This window comes from Schistocerca cancellata, chromosome 5 (genome assembly GCF_023864275.1).
Source record: "Schistocerca cancellata isolate TAMUIC-IGC-003103 chromosome 5, iqSchCanc2.1, whole genome shotgun sequence".
Taxonomy (NCBI): Eukaryota; Metazoa; Arthropoda; class Insecta; order Orthoptera; family Acrididae; genus Schistocerca; species Schistocerca cancellata.
In genome coordinates, this window is record NC_064630.1 from 144,199,690 (window position 1) to 144,221,595 (window position 21,906).

At 38.1% G+C, this 21,906-nt stretch overlaps 1 protein-coding gene across 1 annotated transcript in view; it reads left to right on the forward strand.

Moving 5' to 3' along the window:
* The window catches only part of LOC126188289 (zinc finger and SCAN domain-containing protein 2-like), a 172,693-nt gene that overhangs the window by 41,215 nt on the left and 109,572 nt on the right, over nucleotides 1-21,906 (forward strand). Inside the window, exon 3 of the mRNA XM_049929873.1 lies at nucleotides 15,403-15,483. Within this exon, the coding sequence (XP_049785830.1) occupies nucleotides 15,403-15,483 (81 nt within the window). The remainder of the gene's footprint in view (nucleotides 1-15,402; nucleotides 15,484-21,906) is intronic.

A 21,906-nucleotide genomic window follows, 5' to 3' on the forward strand; every position in this document is an offset into this window, starting at 1 on the left:
ATATAAATTAGTTGTATAGTAGTGAACCATTAGCAATCCTGATGCTAATGACAGTCGCCACTCATGGGGGGAGGGGGGGGTTATTGCATTAATTTGCGTTATTTGCATCTACATCTGTACTGTGCAAACCACAGTGAAGCTGCATGGTAGAGGATATGTCCTGTTGTACTAGTTATTAGGGTTTCTTCCCATTCCACTCACATTTGGAGTGCAGGAGGAATGATCATTTAAATGCCTCTGTGTGTGCTGTATTAATCTAACCTTGTCCTCACAAGCCCTGTGTGAACGATACATAAGGGGTGTAGTATATTCCTAGAGTCATTATTTAAAGCTAGTTCGTAAAACTTTGTAAGTAGGCTTTCTTGGGGTAGTGCACATATTGCTTGCAAGAGTCAGCCAATTCATTTTTGTCAGCGTCTCTGTGACACTCTCCCAAGGGTCAGTCAAGCCTGTGGGTCAAAGAAGCCTGTTACCATTCATGCTGCACTTCTCTATGTACATTCAGTACCCCGTTAGTCCTGTTTGGTACGAATCTCACACACTTGAGCAGTATTGTAAAATGGGTCACAAAGTGATTTGTAAGCAATATCTTTTGTATATTGATTGCAATTCCCCATTATTTTGCCAATAAACTGAAGACTACCACATACTTTACCTGCAAGTGAGCTCATGTGATCATTCCATTTCATGTCCCTACAAAACGTTACACTCTGCTATTTATGTGAGTTGGCTGGTTCCAACTGTGACTCATTGATGTTATAGTTACAGGACACTAAATATTTTCGTTCTATGAAGTGCACAATTTTACATTTCTGAACATTTAAAGCAAGTTGTCAATCTTTTCAACACATTGAAATCATATCAAAATCTGACTGAATATTTACACAGCATCTTTCAGACAGTACTTCATTACAGATAGCTGCATCATCTGCAAAAGGTCTAAGGCTACCAACGTTGTCTGCAAAGTCATTGATACACAGCATGAACAACAAGTCTTTTACTTTTACATATGATGCTGACTGTCAATCTACGATAACATGCTGCATCCTCCCTACCAAAAAAATCCTCAGTCCAGTCACAAATTTCACTTCATACCCCAATTTTGGAAATAAAGAAACACTTCATCTACCCGACAGTCTTGAACCAGAGCTTTCAGTATGTCATGTGAGAAAAGTGTGATTTGTATTTCGTGTGATCATTGTTTTCGGAATCCATGCTGGTTGGCATAGAAGAGATCATTCTGTTAAAAGACACCTCAGTGTGTTTGACCTAAGAGTATGTTCTAAGATACTGCAACTAATGGGTGGTAGTTTTGAGTATCACTTCTACTACCCTTACTGTAAATGGGTGTCACTTGTGCTTTTTTCCAATTACTGGGCATGGGATTGTGTCCAAGGGATCTACTCAGTGGCGGCTGCTGTGTAAGTGCACAAGAGCATGTGAACACCCTAACTTACGACACCTTGCAGATTTATTGGTTATTTTTCTTTGAATGCTGTTAAACATAATGTAGATGCAGTGATCTGAAATACATGACACTAAATCTACCATGCTGTGTTACATATTGCTCCGCTAGGCTCAGTGAAACTTGGCATCAGGGTCGTGAACACATCTTCACGTGTGCACATTTTAAGGAGCTTCTGCGCATGCGCAACTGGTGTGATGAAATTTCCTTATGGGCCAAATGCATATGGATGTGATAAACAATGTGCACGGTTTGTGGTATCCACTGCTACCCGTTACAACTTAACTACAAGTTTACGTCAATGAACCAGGTGGTAGCGCACTGCAGCAGACTTTTACCTACGTACCCTTGGCATAAATCCTGCTAGGCGATAGCACATTCCAAAGATATGCAAATTCACTCACTATATAGTAAAATCCGGTTATCAGTATATGTTATAGTTATACTCATAGAAAAATATATTTCGTGGGATTCTGAGTGAGGTATAGTACATTAAGTTTTGGATTTTATCATACAGTAATCCATTTGAGGTGCTGAGAACCATAAAGCATGTTATCACCAGTTGTGAGACTGCAGCAGTTATTCGTGCTTTTTATATCTGCTGGTCTTACAGTGGGTCAGGTTTATCTGTACTATAGGCCCACATTGTACGTATATCTGAACATTCATGAAAATCTGTCTTACTGGTTTGTCTGATATTCACTTAAATATAGAGGGTCGAAGACAGTGTGCTTTTGGTCATTATGGCTTTCAGTTACTCATTTGTATTCTAGTCAAGCGACCTTGTTGTCAGGTAGCACTTCTTGAATTTAATCATTTCCACAAATGGCAGTTTGTGTTTGGTGTTACTTGTCTACTGTGCAGGAATTGGCTTTCCTGTGGAGTGTCAACATGAACTCTGTTGAACCTGCATTAAGCATTAACAGAACAGAAAATTACCAGAAAAAGTTAGCCGCAATGAAACTAGGGCATTCCACACCATATCTGTTGTCTGGGAAAGTGACGAAATCAAATAAGAGTGACTATAAGCGAACATTTAACAAAGAAGTGTATAATAAGCATTAGTTGTTTTTTGAGTGCAATGTAAGAATGCCTGATTTTCATCCCAGAAGTTAATTTGTTAAATAGTACAAGAATTAGCAATCTCGTACATTTGTCGAAAAAATAAAAAAGCGTGAAAACTATACTTACAGAAAAATGCAAAACGGAGAGAAGTGAAAGCTTAAATATTATCTCATTCTTGCCATAAAGTGTACTACATTATGTGCAAAATCACAAAATTCCACAAAAACAGTTCTTCATTTTTCAAACAAGTTATGCTAATTATTATTATAACTGTTACTACTACTACTACTACTACTCTTGACAGTGGCTGAAGTTGTATATATATAAAAACAAAGATGATGAGACTTACCAAACAAAAGCGCTGGCAGGTCGATAGACACACAAACAAACACAAACATACACACAAAATTCTAGCTTTCGCAACCAACGGTTGCCTCGTCAGGAAAGAGGGAAGGAGAGGGAAAGACGAAAGGATTTGGGTTTTAAGGGAGAGGGTAAGCAGACATATCATATGTCTGCTTGTGTCTATATGTGTGGGGATGGATATGTGTGTGTGTGCGAGTGTATACCCGTCCTTTTTTCCCCCTAAGGTAAGTCTTTCCGCTCCCGGGATTGGAATGACTCCTTACCCTCTCCCTTAAAACCCAAATCCTTTCGTCTTTCCCTCTCCTTCCCTCTTTCCTGACGAGGCAACCGTTGGTTGTGAAAGCTAGAATTTTGTGTGTGTGTTTGTGTTTGTTTGTGTGTCTATCGACCTGCCAGCGCTTTTATATATATATATATCTAAAAACAAAGATGATGTGACTTACCAAATGAAAGTGCTGGCAGGTCGACAGACACACAAACTAACACAAACATACACACAAAATTCAAGCTTTCGCAACAAACTGTTGCCTCATCAGGAAAGAGGGAAGGAGGGGGAAAGACGAAAGGGTGTGGGTTTTAAGGGAGAGGGTAAGGAGTCATTCCAGTCCCGGGAGCGGAAAGACTTACCTTAGGGGGAAAAAAGGACGGGTATACACTCGCACACACACACATATCCATCCACACATATACAGACTTGCTTGTGTCTGTATATGTGTGGATGGATATGTGTGTGTGTGCGAGTGTATACCCGTCCTTTTTTCCCCCTAAGGTAAGTCTTTCCGCTCCCAGGACTGGAATGACTCCTTACCCTCTCCCTTAAAACCCATCCTTTCGTCTTTCCCCCTCCTTCCCTCTTTCCTGATGAGGCAACAGTTTGTTGCGAAAGCTTGAATTTTGTGTGTATGTTTGTGTTAGTTTGTGTGTCCGTCGACCTGCCAGCACTTTCATTTGGTAAGTCACATCATCTTTGTTTTTAGGTATATTTTTCCTTCGTGGAATGTTTCCTTCTATTATAACTCTATATATATATATATATATATATATATATATATATATATATATATATGAATATAATAGAGGGAAACATTCCACGTGGGAAAAATATATTTAAAAAGAAAGATGATGAGACTTACCCAACAAAAGCGCTGGCAGGTCGATAGACACACAAATAAACACAAACATACACACAAAACTCTAGCTTTCGCAACCAACGGTTGCCTCGTCAGGAAAGAGGGAAGGAGAAGGAAAGACAAAAGGATTGGGTTTTAAGGGAGAGGGTAAGGAGTCATTCCAATCCCGGGAGCGGAAAGACTTACCTTAGGGGGAAAAAGGACAGGTTTACACTCGCACACACACACATATCCATCCACACATACACAGACACAAGCAGACATTTGTAAAGGCAAAGAGTTTGGTCTTTGCCTTTACAAATGTCTGCTTGTGTCTGTGTATGTGTGGATGGATATGTGTGTGTGTGCGAGTGTGTACCCGTCCTTTTTTCCCCCTAAGGTAAGTCTTTCCGCTCCCGGGACTGGAATGACTCCTTACCCTCTCCCTTAAAACCCACATCCTTTCGTCTTTCCCTCTCCTTCCCTCTTTCCTGATGAGGCAACAGTTTGTTGCGAAAGCTTAAATTTTGTGTGTATGTTTGTGTTCATTTGTTTGTCTGTCGACCTGCCAGCACTTTCATTTGGTAAGTCACATCATCTTTGTCTTATATATATATATATATATATATATATATATATATATATATATATATATATATATATATATATATATATATATATATATATGTTGATAAGCATAACTGTTATACAGCAGATGCTATTAATTTTGGACTCTCATTATTTTCTGAATTTAAAAATTAGTGAACATGCAGAATGCATACCTACGAGCCACCACAGGGTTCACTACAGATTACACTTAGAAGTGGGACTAAATCATGTGCAAATTCAGTATAGAAACTGGTAAGATATTCTATTGGACCATGGAGCTTTATACAGTTTTAACGATTACACCTGTTTCTCAACACCACTGACACTAATACTGATTTCACTCATTGTTTCAGTGATATGAATATTAAATCAGAGCAGCTCTTTTCCTTTGCAACGGAATATTTGAAAACAGAGTTAAGCATTTCAGCTTTCACTTTGCTACTCTCAATTTCAGTTCCTGCTTCATTTGAGAGTGATTGTACACTAACTTTGGTGCAACTAGCAGCCTTTACATACATCCAGTATTCCTGTAGGTTTTGTGAAAGATCATTTGTCAATAATCTATTACGGTAGTCATTGAAGGCTTCACACATTGCCCTCTTGACAGGTAAACACATACCATTCAGCATCTCTCTATCTATAATGCCATGCTTCTTTTTACACCTTCTCTGCAGTAATCTCTGTGTCTTTAGAAGTTTCTTTACAGTGACTTTATACCATGGAGGTTCCCTTCCATTATGTACTTTTGTACTTGGTACATATCTATCCAGTGCATGGTCAACTATTCTTTGAAACTTGAACCGCAGTTCCTGTACATACTCTGTGTTAAAAAGTTTCTGGTTCCTCATTGAGATATGACTCTATTGCTTTTTGATCTACTTGATTGAACATATAAACCTTTCTACTTGTTTTAGTTGTCCTTTGTACTTTGCCGCAGTGGTAACACTGTTTCCCGTCAGATTGCCGAGGTTATGCACTGTTGTGCTTGGCTAGCACTTTGATGGGTCATTGTCCTGGTCTGCCAAGTGATGTTGGCAAGCTGGATGCACACAGCTGTTGAGAGGCCAGGTGGAGAGCTACTTGATTGAAAAGTAGCAGTACTGGTCACGAAAACTGATAACGATCAGGAGAGTGGTGTAATGCTTCATACTCCACATTATCATACTTTTCACAATAAGTGTAGATTTAGTACTGAGTCAAAAGCTTTTTGGAAACAAATGAATACTGCATCTATAGTGCATGCAGAATACTGTGACTGGCAGATTCACAGATGTCAGGCCACGCTTGGGGGAGCGGTAGTGGTGGGGGCTATGGGCAGGTGTAGGGGAAATGCTGAGTATTGAAGGGGAAGTGCCGTTCAGCTGAAGCCTACACTCACAATTTTTTGTAAATATTAAGTGGGGCCCCTTCACCCTCACGCTTGCATTGTGACTATCCAAAAAGATCTGTCACCTCCTCTTTGGTCAGTATCTAAAAGGAATTCTGCGGAAAATGCAGTGATTTGTTTTCGCCTGGTTTGTTAACGATTTGAACTTTCAGAGAAGTGCCATAAGTGGGGAATTTTGAATAAAATGTACACATTTCTCTTGTTGCCATGTTAAAATTTGCTTCTTTTGCCAAAACTCAGCAGAGTTTACACAGTCTCACCTCACCTACATGTTGTGCAGATGCAAAGTGAGAGAATTCTGAAACAGTGGTTTATGAAGTTTATTAAGTGGGGAAATGAGGAAAAGTAAGGTAAGCATCTCATGAAAAAGCACATCCTTGGTACAAAATAAATGTGTAATGTCTTCACTTATGATGTTCCAAAACCCATAGCATTTCTTGTTTCCCCAGCTGTCGATGGCCCTCAAAAAAGTAAGGTAAGCATCTTATGAAAAAGCACATCCTTGGTACAAAATAAATGTGTAATGTCTTCACTTATGTTGTTCCAAAGCCCATAGCATTTCTTGTTTCCCCAGCTGTCGATGGCCCTCAAAAAAGTCTGCAGTTAGTGGAATAACATGGTAGATAATGAAGTTTTGGGTAATAACCATATGGCAAAGTTCTGTTTCCTTTGTGTGGTATCATTTTACAAAATCTCATTTCGATATCTCAAATCATTTATAAGATGTGAGGAATGTAGTGGGTATTCCAATCTGGGTTTATCACAGGAGCGGTGCGATTGCAAATGAGTGTATGTAATATGCACCAAACACAAAATTGTAGGTACCCCCACTTTTCATTGCAAACATTTTTGAATTTCGCTGAGTGTCTTACTTCCACGTAAATATCACAAGAACTATGACCATTAACAAAATGGTGGGCACATCAAAATAAACCTGGTGTATAAAGCTACAAGTAAAACAAAAATGACATTTTCTTACTGAATAATTTCTGTAAAACTGTTTGAGAAAGATTACAGGGCGTGCATGTCGGTTCCGTGATCGCCAACTATCTGAAAGGTAGCAAACGTTTGTCAGCCGGCCCCTCTGAACGAATGAATAAACTTGCCCAGCACTTTGGATGAAAACTGGTTACTGCGCGTGAGCCACCTTATCCTATGCAACGTATACCTGAGTGTCTGGATCCAAAGCTTTCAGTATGTCATGTGAGAAAAGTGTGAGTTGGGCTTCGCGTAATCGGAATCCACACTGGTTGGCATGAAGAAGGTCATTCTGTTAGAGACACCTCATTATGTTTGACCTAAGAATATGTTCTAAGGTTGTACAGCAAATGGATGGTAGTTTTGTAGATCACTTCTACTACCCTTATTGTAAACGGGTGTGGCCTATGGTTTTTCCAACTACTGGGATCAGTTTTTTGTTTGAGCAATCCACTACACATTACACTTAGAAGAGGGGGTAACTAAGAAGAGGTGGTAACTCAGGTGGATTGGCAAGAGAGCCAAACCGGTATGAGAGGAAGCCAAAAGGCACGCGTTTTAGCTCACGCAGGCTGGCGTGAGGTCTGGAACAGGACAAGGAAATTAGACTAGAAAAAAGGACGTAGCTGTGGAATACACATAAATGGTGAACATCGCTCTTGATGGTACATGTTTTACAGCATCAATAGTAACTGGTAATGGTGCCTTGCTAGGTCATAGCAAATGACGTAGCTGAAGGCTATGCTAACTATTGTCTCAGCATATGAGAGCATATTTTGTCAGCGAACCATCGCTAGCAAAGTCGGCTGTACAACTGGGGCGAGTGCTAGGAAGTGTCTCTAGACCTGCCGTGCGGCGGCGCTCGGTCTGCAATCACTGATAGTGGCGACACGCGGGTCCGACGTATACTAACAGACCGCGGCCGATTTAAAGGCTACCACCTAGCAAGTGTGGTGTCTGGCAGTGACACCACACAAATTCATTGGCGAAACTGATACGGATTCCATCGGGCTTTAGATAGTTTGAACCATTACACCTGTTTCTCTGTTTCACAACACCACTGACACTAATACTGATTTCACTCATTGTTTCAGTGGTACGAGTATTAAATCGGAGCAGTTCTTTTCCTTTGTAACAGAATATTTGAAAACAGAGTTAAGGATTTCAGCTTTTGCTTTGCCACTCTCAATTTTAGTTCTTGCCTCATTTGCTAGTGACTGTACACTAACTTTGGTGCAATTAGCAGCCTTTACATATGCCCAGAATTTGTATGGGTTTTGTGAAAGATCATTGGACAATAATCTGTTATGGTATCATTGAAGGCTTCACACATTGCTGTCTTGACAGCTAAACACATTCCATGCAGCATCTCTCTATTTAGTCCTACATTCTATGCCTTCTCTGCAGTAGTCTCTGTGTCTTTAAAAGTTTCTTTATAGTGGCTGTGTATCATGGAGGTGAGTGGGGTTCCGAACTATCTGTTATAGATAGTTTCCAGAGAAGGCATTTAGTAATCTTTCACTGATGTCTTCGCACGTCCACCACTAACAAACCTGTAATTTTCCAACCGATTTTTGCAGGATTAAAGTCTGCTTTGATGATTAAAGTATGATTGCGGAACTTATCTGTAAGCGGACTGATGTTTTCTCTAAAGTTTTTGGTAACATCAGGAGGTGAATCGGGGCAGTTATAGAAGGATTCAGTTACCATTTTATGCCCACCCCTGATACTGAGTCTTGCACAAACAATCTCTCATGCAGCTCCAATTTCTATCTTGGTAGGTATGAGTTACTAGTGTACTGTGACAAATAGACCACCTCTTTTTACCATTAGCGTAGCCTTTTGGTAACACTTAAATTTTCCCCAAAAATTACACTACTGTTAGTTTCAGGTTTCAACCAGATTTCTGTACCTAGTGTTACATGAGCTTCACTGGTTTTCAGATGTTCTTTAAACTCTGGCACTTCATTGTGAATGCTTTGGCACTTATTTACTATGACTGTAATTTTGGGGGGGGGGGGGGGAGATCATTCTTTTGGGTCTTACATTTATATGTATGGGTCTCCTACAGCTGATGTTACCTGGACTGGGTGGAGAATTTCTTAATCTAAAAAACCATTGTGTGCACCCCACACACACTACCTGGGTAACAGCCTCTGACTTGTAGCGCACACCTGACCCATTTAGGGGGACCCTACAGTTCTTAATCCTATGGCGCAAGTCCAGAAAGTCACTGCCTGGCTTGTCAGAGAACCTCTGAAGGCTCTGGTTCAGTCCTTCCATTTGACTCAGAACCAGGAGGCCGCTATCATATCTGGGGGCAGTGCTGCATGTTGTGAGATTTGTTGGAACTCCATGCTTAAGGCTGGTATTTCCAACTTTCTCTGCCAGTTGTTGGAATGATCCTAGTATGACTTTGAATCTTCTCTGTCAATTGCTGGAATAACAGATTGCAGACTGCGTGTTGCCTGCAATTGCTGCAGACAACACACATCATTTGTTCCAATGTGTGCCACCATCTGCAGTTGGTTGCACCCATTCTCTCAATGGCTGCTGGAATAGCCTGTTGAAGATGTCGAATGAGACCCCCAAGGTATGTACTTTGAGTGCAACTGGTGTTCTTTCCTGTCCCTTGCGCCGTTTCCCTAAGGGGTACCATTATTCGCCGTTCATTCGAACTACTGATGATTAATTGGCCCCTACTGCATTGTGTTTGCCTTCCCTTGACAAGGGACTCAGCAAGTTTCCACAAAACAGTTTTAGTTTCAGTGAAAGACAGCACCTGGAACCTTCTGGTTAGGGGGATCGGCAGCATCATATATTTTTGTGTTGTTTCATAAAAGTTTTCTTATTTTCTGTTGAAGCTCTCGTATTTTAATGTGCAGCCAACACATAGGGCACCAAATGAAGTAATACAATGTGGAATTCACTTGTTATGGGTTGTAACTAAGTTTTCACTTCTCAATTTATCTGAACTCCAATGCTGTTTGTAATAATAGTTAGCCTATTCAGTCTTGGTGGTTGCTTTGTATTTTCTTGAAGCTGTGGACCCGCTACTCAGTTCCACAGTTAGTGTGGATTTTTTCCCTAGCTGAGAGCTCACAACTACATCAACTTATTACAAAATGACATAACTGCTTTTGAAAGAACTCTTCTGATTTTGTTGCTCAAATAAAACCATTGCACACTTCGGTGAACATTAACTCAAGCAACATAGATGAAGTGAATCTTATGACATCACCTCAAAGAGTATATAAACATTTCAATTGTTTTCTTGGGCATTGACATTGCAGACAGCGCCCCGTTGTCTCTGCCATCCAAAGCACCACCAAGCAGTGACACCAAAACATCAGAGATGCTCAATTGTCGGTCGCACTTTGCCAGTGTCCTATCCACACTTCGTTCATCTTTTCTGCACATATCAACATTTAGCACACACAGTTGCATGTCCGTTACCTGTAGACTACCTAAAATACATTTTCTACTTTCACGAACATCTTTTGTTGGCCTAAGGTATAATAGTGGAACATGTTATTCTGGAGAATCTTTTCAATCGGACTGTTGTATGACCCGTAGGAAATTGCAACAGTGAGATAATTTTTCAACATAAATTGTTCTAAATAAGTTTTCAATTTTTGTGTGCTTTTTCTTTTCTTTTATGTTGTTTTGTGTTATTTGATATTTACAAAAAGCAGTTTGCCACAAAAACTAACACTCTGCAATAAAAAATACACCGTAAACAGTAAGAGCTAAAAAAGTTGTCAGCCTTTTCTGTAACAAATTGCATGTACCACATGTACCAGTATTAAACTCTCTATATGTTAAAATTAGAATGATACATTTTATGCAAATTTCGTTTTCCATGAATGTCAAACTTCTGTGGGCAAACTTTTAGTTTTGCAAAAACAAATGTGTTCATAAATAAGTTCACGAAGATCCATTTGTTTTCTTTTGTCTTGGAAATGATGAAAATGCCAGCCAACCTGTTGCATGGCACATTTTTATTAGAACCCTTGACCAAGGTTTTGATAATTATAAAATTATCATCTTAAGAAGGAGATTGTGATGCCTAGAAATTGCACATTTTTTTGCAAAAGGTTCAAGTGAAACAGAAATATGAAATGCGGATAAAATACTACAGACCAAGAGTATACACTTGTTACATTTTGCGTTGTAAAGGTACAGATTAGAATAAGAATATTTCGCTCTTGTCAAGTAAAAATTTGCTTCAAAAATAATAAAATAAATCATGGTCATCAGTTAGCATCAGTGTGAACTTCATGAATAAAACTGATCAACTAATGTAATAGGCTCTTAACTCAAGGTAGCTTCCGTGTAGAGGGTACCAAGTGTGTAACGGGCAAGAAATGCACAAATAAACATGCTGAGTTGCTTACACAACACCACCAGACAAATAAAAGTTGTGTGTGATTACACATTGATAATCATCTTGAGAAACTTATGTCTAATCATTGGGGGGGGGGGGGGGGGGGGGGAGAGGCGTGAATATTGAATATTATAAGTCTACCTTTAACAGTGCAGTCTGATATGGCACATCCACTATATTAAAAAAATGCAATTAAAAGTCATTATAACAGAAAAAATTTGTAAAACATAATTTCATTAAAACAATTACAGGCGTTTTGGATAAGTCTTCCTTCTGTATCAACATAGGCTGTTGCTCCAAATCCGTTGCTCCAAATAGATGAAATGTAGAGCTAAAAAATTGTTTAGCTTTCTATGTAATTAAAACTGATGATGTAAAGTAAAACATAACGTCTTAAAATAGTTGTGTATTTTGGATTCATTTCTGGCGGTATGACAACGGAACTGTAATGTGAACTGTCTAGTGCTGAACAACTGACAAGAGCAAGTATGTTTGAGGAAAATGACATCGTCACTATAGTGCATGCAGCCTGTAAACAGCCGTTAAGTGGCCTTGAGTAAGGACATAACACCGTTGAGAAAATTCTTATTACTAAGCTGCAGCTGTTCATTCGAGATAAAACCATCTCAGTTAACTAAATGTTTAAAAATCTTAAGTCCCTCCAACAAATATAACATAACATTTTCCTTCCTTATGCAAAATTACTGTTTCTATTAGTTTTCTCAGAATATGTTCAGAATTCAGCAAAACTTCTGCATAGGTGTAATTATATACATTATTACCTCCCTCACTCAGTGATTACTCTTTACACTAAACTTTGAATGCCCTTCCAGTTTGTCCTGTATAATATCTCGGACAGTCATCACATATGTAACATTTTGTAAACATCTAAGTTGGTAAAAGGATATTCATTTACCCCAAGGGTGTATATTGGATTTTGCTTCACACTATTATTGGTGAAAAATGTAACCTTAAAACCACACATTTTAGTTAAGAGATGGCTAACCCTGTATGACACTTTACCCAAAAAAGGTTCTGATATAAACTTTTTGTTTTCCCCTGTAACTGTCCTTTTGTTATTGCCAAGCATTGAAAATTTTGTAGCTGTTTTATTATTTAGGATCTGGTCAACTACACCTGGCTAATAGCCATTGTTGCTTGCAGTCATTTTGATCAGGCTTAATCAAAGCGTGATTTGTTGCTGAGTGGAAGAAAGCTACTTAATTGGCATGTGGATGAAAAGAGTCAGCTGGAATAAAGTTGTCTCAGTAAGTTGCTTTATGATGAACATTGCAGTTAATTTTACTATGCTGTATGATAACATCAAATCTAGTAAATTTAATTCACCATTCTGGTTTCGAAATTATTTTGTATGCTAAATTTTCTTACAAAAATTATTGAAAATGCCAAACAACTGTTATAAACTTTGGTTAGTGCCATCAAATGCAAAAATTAAATCATCAGTATAACCGGAAGCTTATTACTTAGCTCGGATTTTGATTAAGCTTTCTTCTTGGGGGGGGGGGGGGGGGGGGGGTGGAATTGATTATTCATACAATTTACCATCAAACATACAAACATAAAATAGTTGAACTTTAGCACCATGCTCAATAAACTCACAAGTTCAGAGATTTGTAATTATGTCAATATTTTACAATGTAATAGGTTATTTTTGATGATCTTGAGTATCAAACCAGTGGGAGCATTTGTATAAAGGCTTGTAATATCAAAAGAAAGCAAGGCAGTGTGAGACATGCATTGTAGCAGTTTCAGTTTATTTATCAAATATAAACTATTTGCAACAGAAAAATTATTTTAAAAAACAAACGATTCTTTAACTTGTGTGTGAATGGCTAGCTAATTTGTGACGAGCATCACATTTACTGTTCATAATCAGATGAGTTGGATGTCTGTCCTTGTGGATCTTAAACTGACTTCTCAAAACAGAAGGCTTAGGATCCATGTTCACTATTTATTTCTTTTGAAATTTCTAATAAGTTTCTTGGTATTACTTAAGCAGTTTTCAATCTCTTTTTACAGATCTGTGGTCAGGTCTGTATCTGCTTTGGTGGCGTCATTTTCCTCAAAAAATTTCAAACTTGTAGCTACATATTGTCTTTCTAGTGCAACAAGGACAGTAATCCCTTTGTTATAGAGGCTTCATTGTTTTTCAGTTTACGATTAATATTATTTGTTACCTTCTGCTCTTTGGCTAATATCCTGTATTTAGTAGTGACTTCTTTTTCTGGAATATTACTGCTTTCATTTGCCATCCTAACTTGTTGAGATTTATCCATTTTCATATGGTGTAGACCGATTTTGAGATCTCATGCAAAATTCTCAATTACAGTAGGATTATTAGGCCCAGGTTCTGTATTGTACTTTTAGTTTTTTTATATAATTGTCTTGAATCACAGGTTATTTACATCCATTACAGAAACTTGCTGTCATCAGCTTGCTAGCATCAATATAATAAATGATCAGTATCTTTTAACAGAGTTACAAGTACTAACTTTTTCTTTACATCACATGACAAAGTTGGCCTATAATGATTATTTTTATGGTAAAGAATATAGGATATATTGACAGTGTAGCTGCCATCTTCTTGTGGTCACTGGCCATTGGCTAACAGATTGTGTTGTTTGGCTCTACAAAGATCTTCCTCAAATGGAAAGGGTAGTTACCAAGAACTTCACATCGGAGGAGGGGGGGGGGGGGGGGGACCAGTACCATATAGCAGAGATGCTGAGTTGGTGACTCCATTTTGGATTTTCCATTGCTTGAAGAAAACCATTTGCATGATATACAGGGTGTTTCAGATTTCCTATTACAGACTACTAGTGGTTGTACAGGGGACTTAATAGATAAAGTTTCCAAAAGGAACCTATGTTCGGAATTGTACTTTTGAATATAAAATAAATTATGATATCATATACTATTTTTGTCTGACTACATCAACGTCTGTAAGAAACAGGTACATTTGCAACTAGGAGTGCTGGCTGATGTGCTGCATTTCGGCTTTGAAGCGAAGAGGACATCCTTCGTCACATAGAAGAGAACTCAATGATGAGTACTTGAAATACTGCCCATGCCAGAGGCTTCCACAGAGCACAAAGGCCAGAGCTCATTACCTCCACTGTTGTGTAGGAGACTTGAAAGTGATCCAATCTTCAGTCTTATTTTTCACCCAAACTGGGCATTTATTGACTGGGGTTCCTTTTCAAAACTTTATCGTCTTGATCCACTCTAAAACCCATAGAAGACTCCTTTGTATTAAACATACGTTATATATTTAGCTGTTGTTGTTCAGGTTGAGAAGACAAAAGTGTCATCCAGTAATAAGATAACAATGTGGCTTATATATTTAGCTGTTGTTGTTCAGGTGGAGAAGACAAAAGTGTCATCCAGTAATAAGATAACAATATGGCCTGAGACTTTGTGACACTACAAACAGCAGGAACAGTTGTTATGCATACTGTCATTTAGGCAACTTGATCTGTTTATTTAAAAAAAAAAGAAGTAATGTCCGATGACAAAATATTGCTGATATCTTGATTTGATGCAGTTTGTGGTAATGTTTGTTCCCAACAATAAATTGTTAACTGCTCAGTTTACCTAAAAGTTCTAGAACTTTCCATTTAAGTGGTGAGATGGAAATTCCCCAATTTCTGAGAAAGACAGGGTCCACAGCTTCATCATAAGACTATACTGGGCACTGAGTTGAGTGTATCACATTTCTTAATCAAAAGTAGGCTGACTTCTTCTGTGATTTTGATATTGGAAGGCATCACTGTGTGAAAGCCATAGGATTTCTTGTTGTTTTGAAGTACCAGTATAAATAACAATTTGGCCTGTGCTTTATATGAGATGAGCAGATATTTAATCAATAAATCAACAAACAGTTGTGTTACTGTAATATTCATTTTTGTATCCATCTTCTGTGAAGAGTTCTTTTTATATATTTCTTTCATTCCATTGTTCATTATGGCTTTGTCATAAATATTTCTTAAAAAATTTGATATTTTGTGATTTGCAGGTGGTGTCTGGTGCGCATGATTGGCTGTCCACTATGCAACCACAGCAAGCTGTGGAATGTGAACCAGATGTGTTGATCAAGGTATATATTGCTTTGTAATGTGTATAACTGTCTGAGTTATTTATTTGTATAGGAAATTACAACTTGTAATATTGGGAATATATATTTTTAACACCATAGGGATAATAAGCTGTTTATGTTAGTGCAAAGAAGACTAATGTTACTTAGTTTTCTGTGCTGATATAAATGTCATCTGTGAGAACAAAAGTCATCAGAAAATAAATGTGATGTCTTACCAATGGTGCGAAGAATATTATTGTTAGTTGGCAAATTTTTGTTTTGTGGGAATAAAGCTAGTGCTTTTTTATTTGTTTGTAAGGCTGGCTTTAGTCATCAAACTTATTTATCAGGTTATTTTACTTATTTTGCACATCCATCCATATCTTCTTTTATCCAGCATGTGGAATGATAGCATATGGCTCTCTGGTCTTGCACTTTCTATGTGTCTACATGCAAAACTTTGAGAGATGAAATAGTGAAGGCAGCAGAGAATCAAATAGGAAAAAGACAAGGCCTAATATAAATCCTTGGATAACACAAAAGATATTGAATTTAATTGATGAAAGGAGAAAATATAAAAATGCAGTGTATGAAGCAGAGTGAAAGGGAGTAAAAAGTCCAAAAAATGAGATTAGTAGCAAGTTTAAAATGGCTGATTTAGAAGCATATTTCAGTAGGGCAAAGACAGATATCACCTACAGGAAAATTAAAGAGGCTTTTGGAGAAAAGAGAAGCAGATGTATTAATATTGAGAGCTCAGATGGAAAAGCAGTCGAAAGCAAAGAATGTAAAGTTGAAAGGTGGAAGGAGTATATAGAGGGTCTGTACAAGGGAGATGAATTTAAAGGAATTTTATGGAAATGAAACGGGACATAGACGATGATGAGATGGGAGATATGATACTGCGAGAAAATTTGACAGAGCACTGCAAGACCTAAGTTGAAACAAGGCTCTGGGAGTAGACGTTGTTTTGTCAGGATTACTGACAGCCTTGGGGGAGCCAGCTATGACAAAAATCTTCCATCTGGTAGGCAAGACATACGAGACAGACGAAATATCCTCAGACTTCAAAAGGATGTAGTAAATCCAATTCCAAAGAAATCAAGTGCTGACAGGTGTAAATATTATTGAACTATCAGTTTAATAAGTCATGGTTGCAAAATACTAACACAGATTCTTTATAGAACAATGGAAAAGCTGGTAGAAGCTGGCCTTGGGGAAGATCAGTTTGGGGAAATGTAGGAACATGCGAGTCGGTACTGACCCTATGACTTGTCTTGGAAGATGGCAGACCTTTATCTATACCATTTGTAGACTTAGAGAAGGCTTTTGACAGTATTGACTGGAATACTCTCTTTGAAATTCTGAAGGTAGCAGGGGTAAAGTACAAGGAGCGAAGACTATTTACAATTTGTTCAGTAACCATATGGCAGTTATAAGAATGAAGGAACATGAAAGGGAAGCAGTTGTTGAGAAGGAAGTGAGACAGGGTTGTAGCCTATCACCAATATTATTCAATCTGTACACTGAGCAAGCGATAATGGAAACAAAAGAAAACTTTAGAGTAAGAATTAAAGTTCAGGGACAAGAAATAAAATCTTTGAGGTTTGTTGTTGACATTGTAGTTCTGTCAGAGACAGCAAAGTACTGGAAAGAGCAGTTGAACGGAATGGACAGTATCTTGAAAGGAGGATTTAAGATGAACATCAACAAAAGCAAAACAATGATAATAGAATATAGTCAAATTAAATCGGGTGATGCTGAGGGAATTAGATTAGAAAACAAGACATTCAAAGACGTAGGTGAGTTAAGTTATTTGGGCAGCAGAATATCTGTATGAAGTATAGAGGATATAAAATATAAACTGGCAGTGACAAGAAAAGCATTTCTGAAGAAAAGAAATATGTTAACATTCAAATCTAGGTTTAAGTGTTAGGAAGCCTTTTCTGAAAGTATTTATATGGAGTGTAGCCGTGTATGGAAGGGAAACATGAATGATAAACAGTTTAGACAAGAGAATCAAAGTTTTGAAATGTGGTGGTACAGGGTACAACAGAAGGATGCTGAAGATTAGGTGGGTAGATCACGTAACTAATGAGGAGCTACTGAGTAGAATTGGGTAGAAAAGAAATTTGTGGCCCATTCAGACTAGAAGAAGGGGTCAGTGGATAGGCCACGTTCTGAGACGTCAAGGGATCGCCAATTTAGTATTGGAGGGAAGTGTGGATGTCGAAAGTTGTAGATAGAAATGAAAAGACGGATACAGTAAGCAGTTACTCAGAGATGAATAAGCTTGCACAGGATAGAGTAGCATGGAGAGTTTCATCAAACCAGTCCTTGGACTGAAGACCACAACAACAACAGCAGCAATAACAACACGTATGTAAATTTACGTCTACATTTATACTCTGCAAGCCACTTCATGGCGTGTGTCGGAGGGTACTTCTGATACCATTATCTGTTCCTCACATCCCTGTTTCATTCATGAAATTGATGAATGGCATGTGGGAAGATGATTGTTGGCAAACCTTTGTATTGACTCCAGTTTTTTTGGATTTTTTCATTGTGGTCATTTTGTATTACCTATGTGGGGGGGAGTGAGGCGTAGTGAAATGTTGTCCAATTCTTCCTTGCACTTAGGCATCTTTGTAATGCCTACTTGACAGTCCTGTGACTGAACTTCGAGTTACTTTTGATGTGTCTTGCCAGGCAGGTTGGACTTGTGGCTTTTTACTTTTAATCTTTAACTTGTGCACATTTTATAAAGATGACTATTTTATATGCCATGTTGGATCACTTCTTTGCTAGCCAGACTATGGAACAGTGACAGTTTGTGTTACCATTGCATATACTATTTTTACTATAATACCTGCTTTGCAATTACAAATCATGGACATGTGATGTAACTGTTCATTTTCCTTCTTTATTACTGTCATCTTATGAGGTTATAGTTTACAACCTGGCTTGCTCATGATGAAATTTTTAGCTACATACTGTCATTGTCTTGTTGGCCCTTCTATGAGTGCACATCATTGAACGACTGCAAATAATGATGGTGTTTTTCAATTCGCTTTCCCCACTTTTTTACAATTTGAATAATCTGAAGATGGTTGCAGAAAACAACCAAAACTAGTCATCATGCTGTAATCTTATACAAAAAATTATGGTCTAGGCATTAAAAGTTTTTGCATCAAAACACTATTTTAAGACTGTTGTCCCCTTCCTGACAATGTCAGGCTTCACTAACACTACTTTTCATTAGATCTTGTCTATCTCTTCTATTAATCAACAATGATATGGATCACGCATTGATAAGTGATACTCAGGAATTGGCCGCACAATCATTTTCTAGGGCACTTCTTTCATGGATGAAAGATTCTTCTTTTGAATCTCAAGCTGGCATGTGCTTTTCCTACTATTTGTTTAATGTGGGATTTCTACTTCAGATTGCTCCATATGGTTACTCCCAGGTATTTTATTGTATTTACTGTTTCCAGTGGTTTTTCACCAGTAATGTAATTGTACAGAAATGGATTGCTTTGTCTATTTATGCACAATATGTTACATGTATTAACATTCATTGTCAACTGCCAGTCCTTGTATCTGTCATTAATCCTCTGATCGTCTTCCTGCAGTGTGCTGCAGTCTTCTGGTGTTGCTACCTTCTCATAGGCAACTTGCAAACAGCCTCATGGAATTTCTGACATTATCCATTTGATCATTGACATAAATTGTAAGTAGTAATGGTAGTATCACACTTCGTTGAGGTGCTCCTGAAATTATCTTAACAACTGTTTATTTTGTTCCATTAAGAGCAATGTGTCGAATTTCATCAGCAAAGAAGTTCTGAATCCAGCCACAGGTCTGTTTTGATACTCTGTAGGCTTGTATTTTTTTCACTAAAAGACAGTTCACAAAATGAAACTGTGTCAAATGTCTTCCTGAAGTTTGACTACATTTTGTAAGATAACCGACCTTATTTTTGTTGTCTCTTCTTTTAGCCTCTCTGGTAGCACACCAGTCCATTGTGAAACTGAAAATCTTAACAAATAATGGATAATATTTATTTAATAATGTATGCAACTCTATAGTTTTGGAGTCACTTTCTCACATGTTTATTAAACTTGATGTCAAATTGTTGTGACAGCAATTGGTTCCTTAACTTTGCAACACAAATAGCTCATAAATCAGGTTATCTCTCACATAAAACAACAGTCCAGTGTCAGAATTTATCAGATTAATTATAATACTGTTGAAGCACAGTTTTCAGAAACACTATCAATGAATTGATTTTTGTTATAAAAGTATTCAAAACAAATATCAAGTGTGGTACAGAACACAGTTCACACTTACATCATGTGCCACTCTAAACACAGTGTTTTGCAGTAATCTATCAGAAAAGTTACACCACCAGTATTTCATTTGGTCCAGTTCTTAATGAAGGTTGGAACTACTACTAGACAGGAAGCAATTTCTTTCACATAATCTCTGTAGAATTTTATGGATATCCCATCTGGACTAGATGCCTTTCCACTATAAAGCAATTATAGTTGATTTTGTATTTCACAATCATTTATCTCAGTATGTGCGATTTTGGTATTTGTGCGGTGATTGGGATGTGGGACCATGTTATGATCATCCATAGTCAAGCGGTTTTGGAAGACCGAATTCAGTATTTTGGCCTTCTTTCTGTCATGTGTTTCAGTGCAAGTATGGTCATGGAGTGATTTAATAAGTGATTTTTATCTGCTTACATAATAGCAAAACTTCTCAGGGTATTGTCAGATCAGTTGGCAAAATTTTACTTTCAAATTCATTGGACACTTATCTCGTTACACTCCTTATGCTCATGTTCTCTTCATTCAACTTTTGTTTGTCACATACATTTTGACTTCCTTAATTTTTGATGAAGCTCTTATTGCTTTCATAGCAACATTCTAACATGTCTATTAAAATGCAATGGGTCTCTTCCACACCGTATTGAATGACAAATGGTGCTTTAAATTTTTATCCATTTATGGTCCATGTCTTCATCCCCAGAACTGAAAATTTGATGTTGACTGCACAGGTACCCGACAATTTGTATCCTATTGCACTTGCTAAGCAAAAATGTTTTCCTATCTTTCTTAACATCCCTTGTAACACCTGTAGTCATTGTTGCTATCACACCCTTATGATAACTTATGTCATCACCTACTTTAACTGATTCCAAAAGTTTGCATCTATTTGTTGCTGGGAGGTCTAAGATGTTACCCTCATGAGTTGGTCCTCTATGTGCCCGAAGTAAGTTTTGGACAAGACACTCAGAATAATGTCACATGAACACCTGTGTCTGTCATTAGTTTTGATGTATGACTACCCTATTCTGTAGCTTGCAAATTGGTCTTCATCATAGTATGGTCATCATCATAGTATGGTCAGTAAACTTGTTTCTAATAATCTGCAAGCTCTCTCTGAAGTCCTCTGCCACTACAGTTCATGATGTATGTAGTTTGTAAAAGCATGTTTGACCCACTTGTGATGCTTAACTTTACCAAGATTGTTTCACATTCAGAATCTGTAATAACCTCAGTAGACATTATCAAATTTCTCACAGCAAGAAATCCACTGCCACCATTGATGTCCATTCTGTGATTGCCATGTAGCCTATATTCCAATCTGAATTTAGAATTTTGTTGTACTTCTGGTTTCAACCAATTCTCTGTTCCTAATATTATCTAGTCATTATTAACTTTACTAAGTTTCTACTTGCTGTAAATATCTATCTATCTTTTCCTACATTGTTGATATTTCTACCTGGAATTTCCGTTGTTTAACATTAAAAAGTGATGCTCTGATCCTAATAGTATCTAGGCATTCTAACTTTAATAAGTGGTACTAATCCTGGGACCTTACTTGGGATATTCCTGCTGTTTACTACGAGCTGCAGTTTTTGCTGTTACCATGGATGTAATGGCCCTTGTGCTTGTTGATCTTGCAGCTCTGTGCTCCCACTCTTGTCTTGTTCAGTATCTGCCATACAGGGTAGGGGATGTCAGTACCAGAGATATGTTTTTCTTTTAGGAGGATGTACAGTCATTCCTGATGTGGAAAGGGTCCTTCTGGATGCCATGAAGAGCACAGGGTGCAGCCAGCTGCAGGTGGTGGCACATGTCGGCACTAATGACGTGTATCGCTTTGGATCTGAGGAAATTCTCTCTGGATTCCAGCGGCTATATGATTTGGTGAAGGCTGCCGGTCTTGCTTACGAGATGAAGGCAGAGCTCACCATCTGCAGCATCGTTGACAGAACCGACTGCGGACCTTTGGTGCAGAGCTGGGTGGAGGGTCTGAATCAGAGGCTCAGACGGTTTTGCGACCGTGTTGGCTGCAGATTCCTTGACTTGCGCCATAGGGTGGTGGGGTTTCGGGTTCCGCTGAATAGGTCAGGAGTTCACTATACTC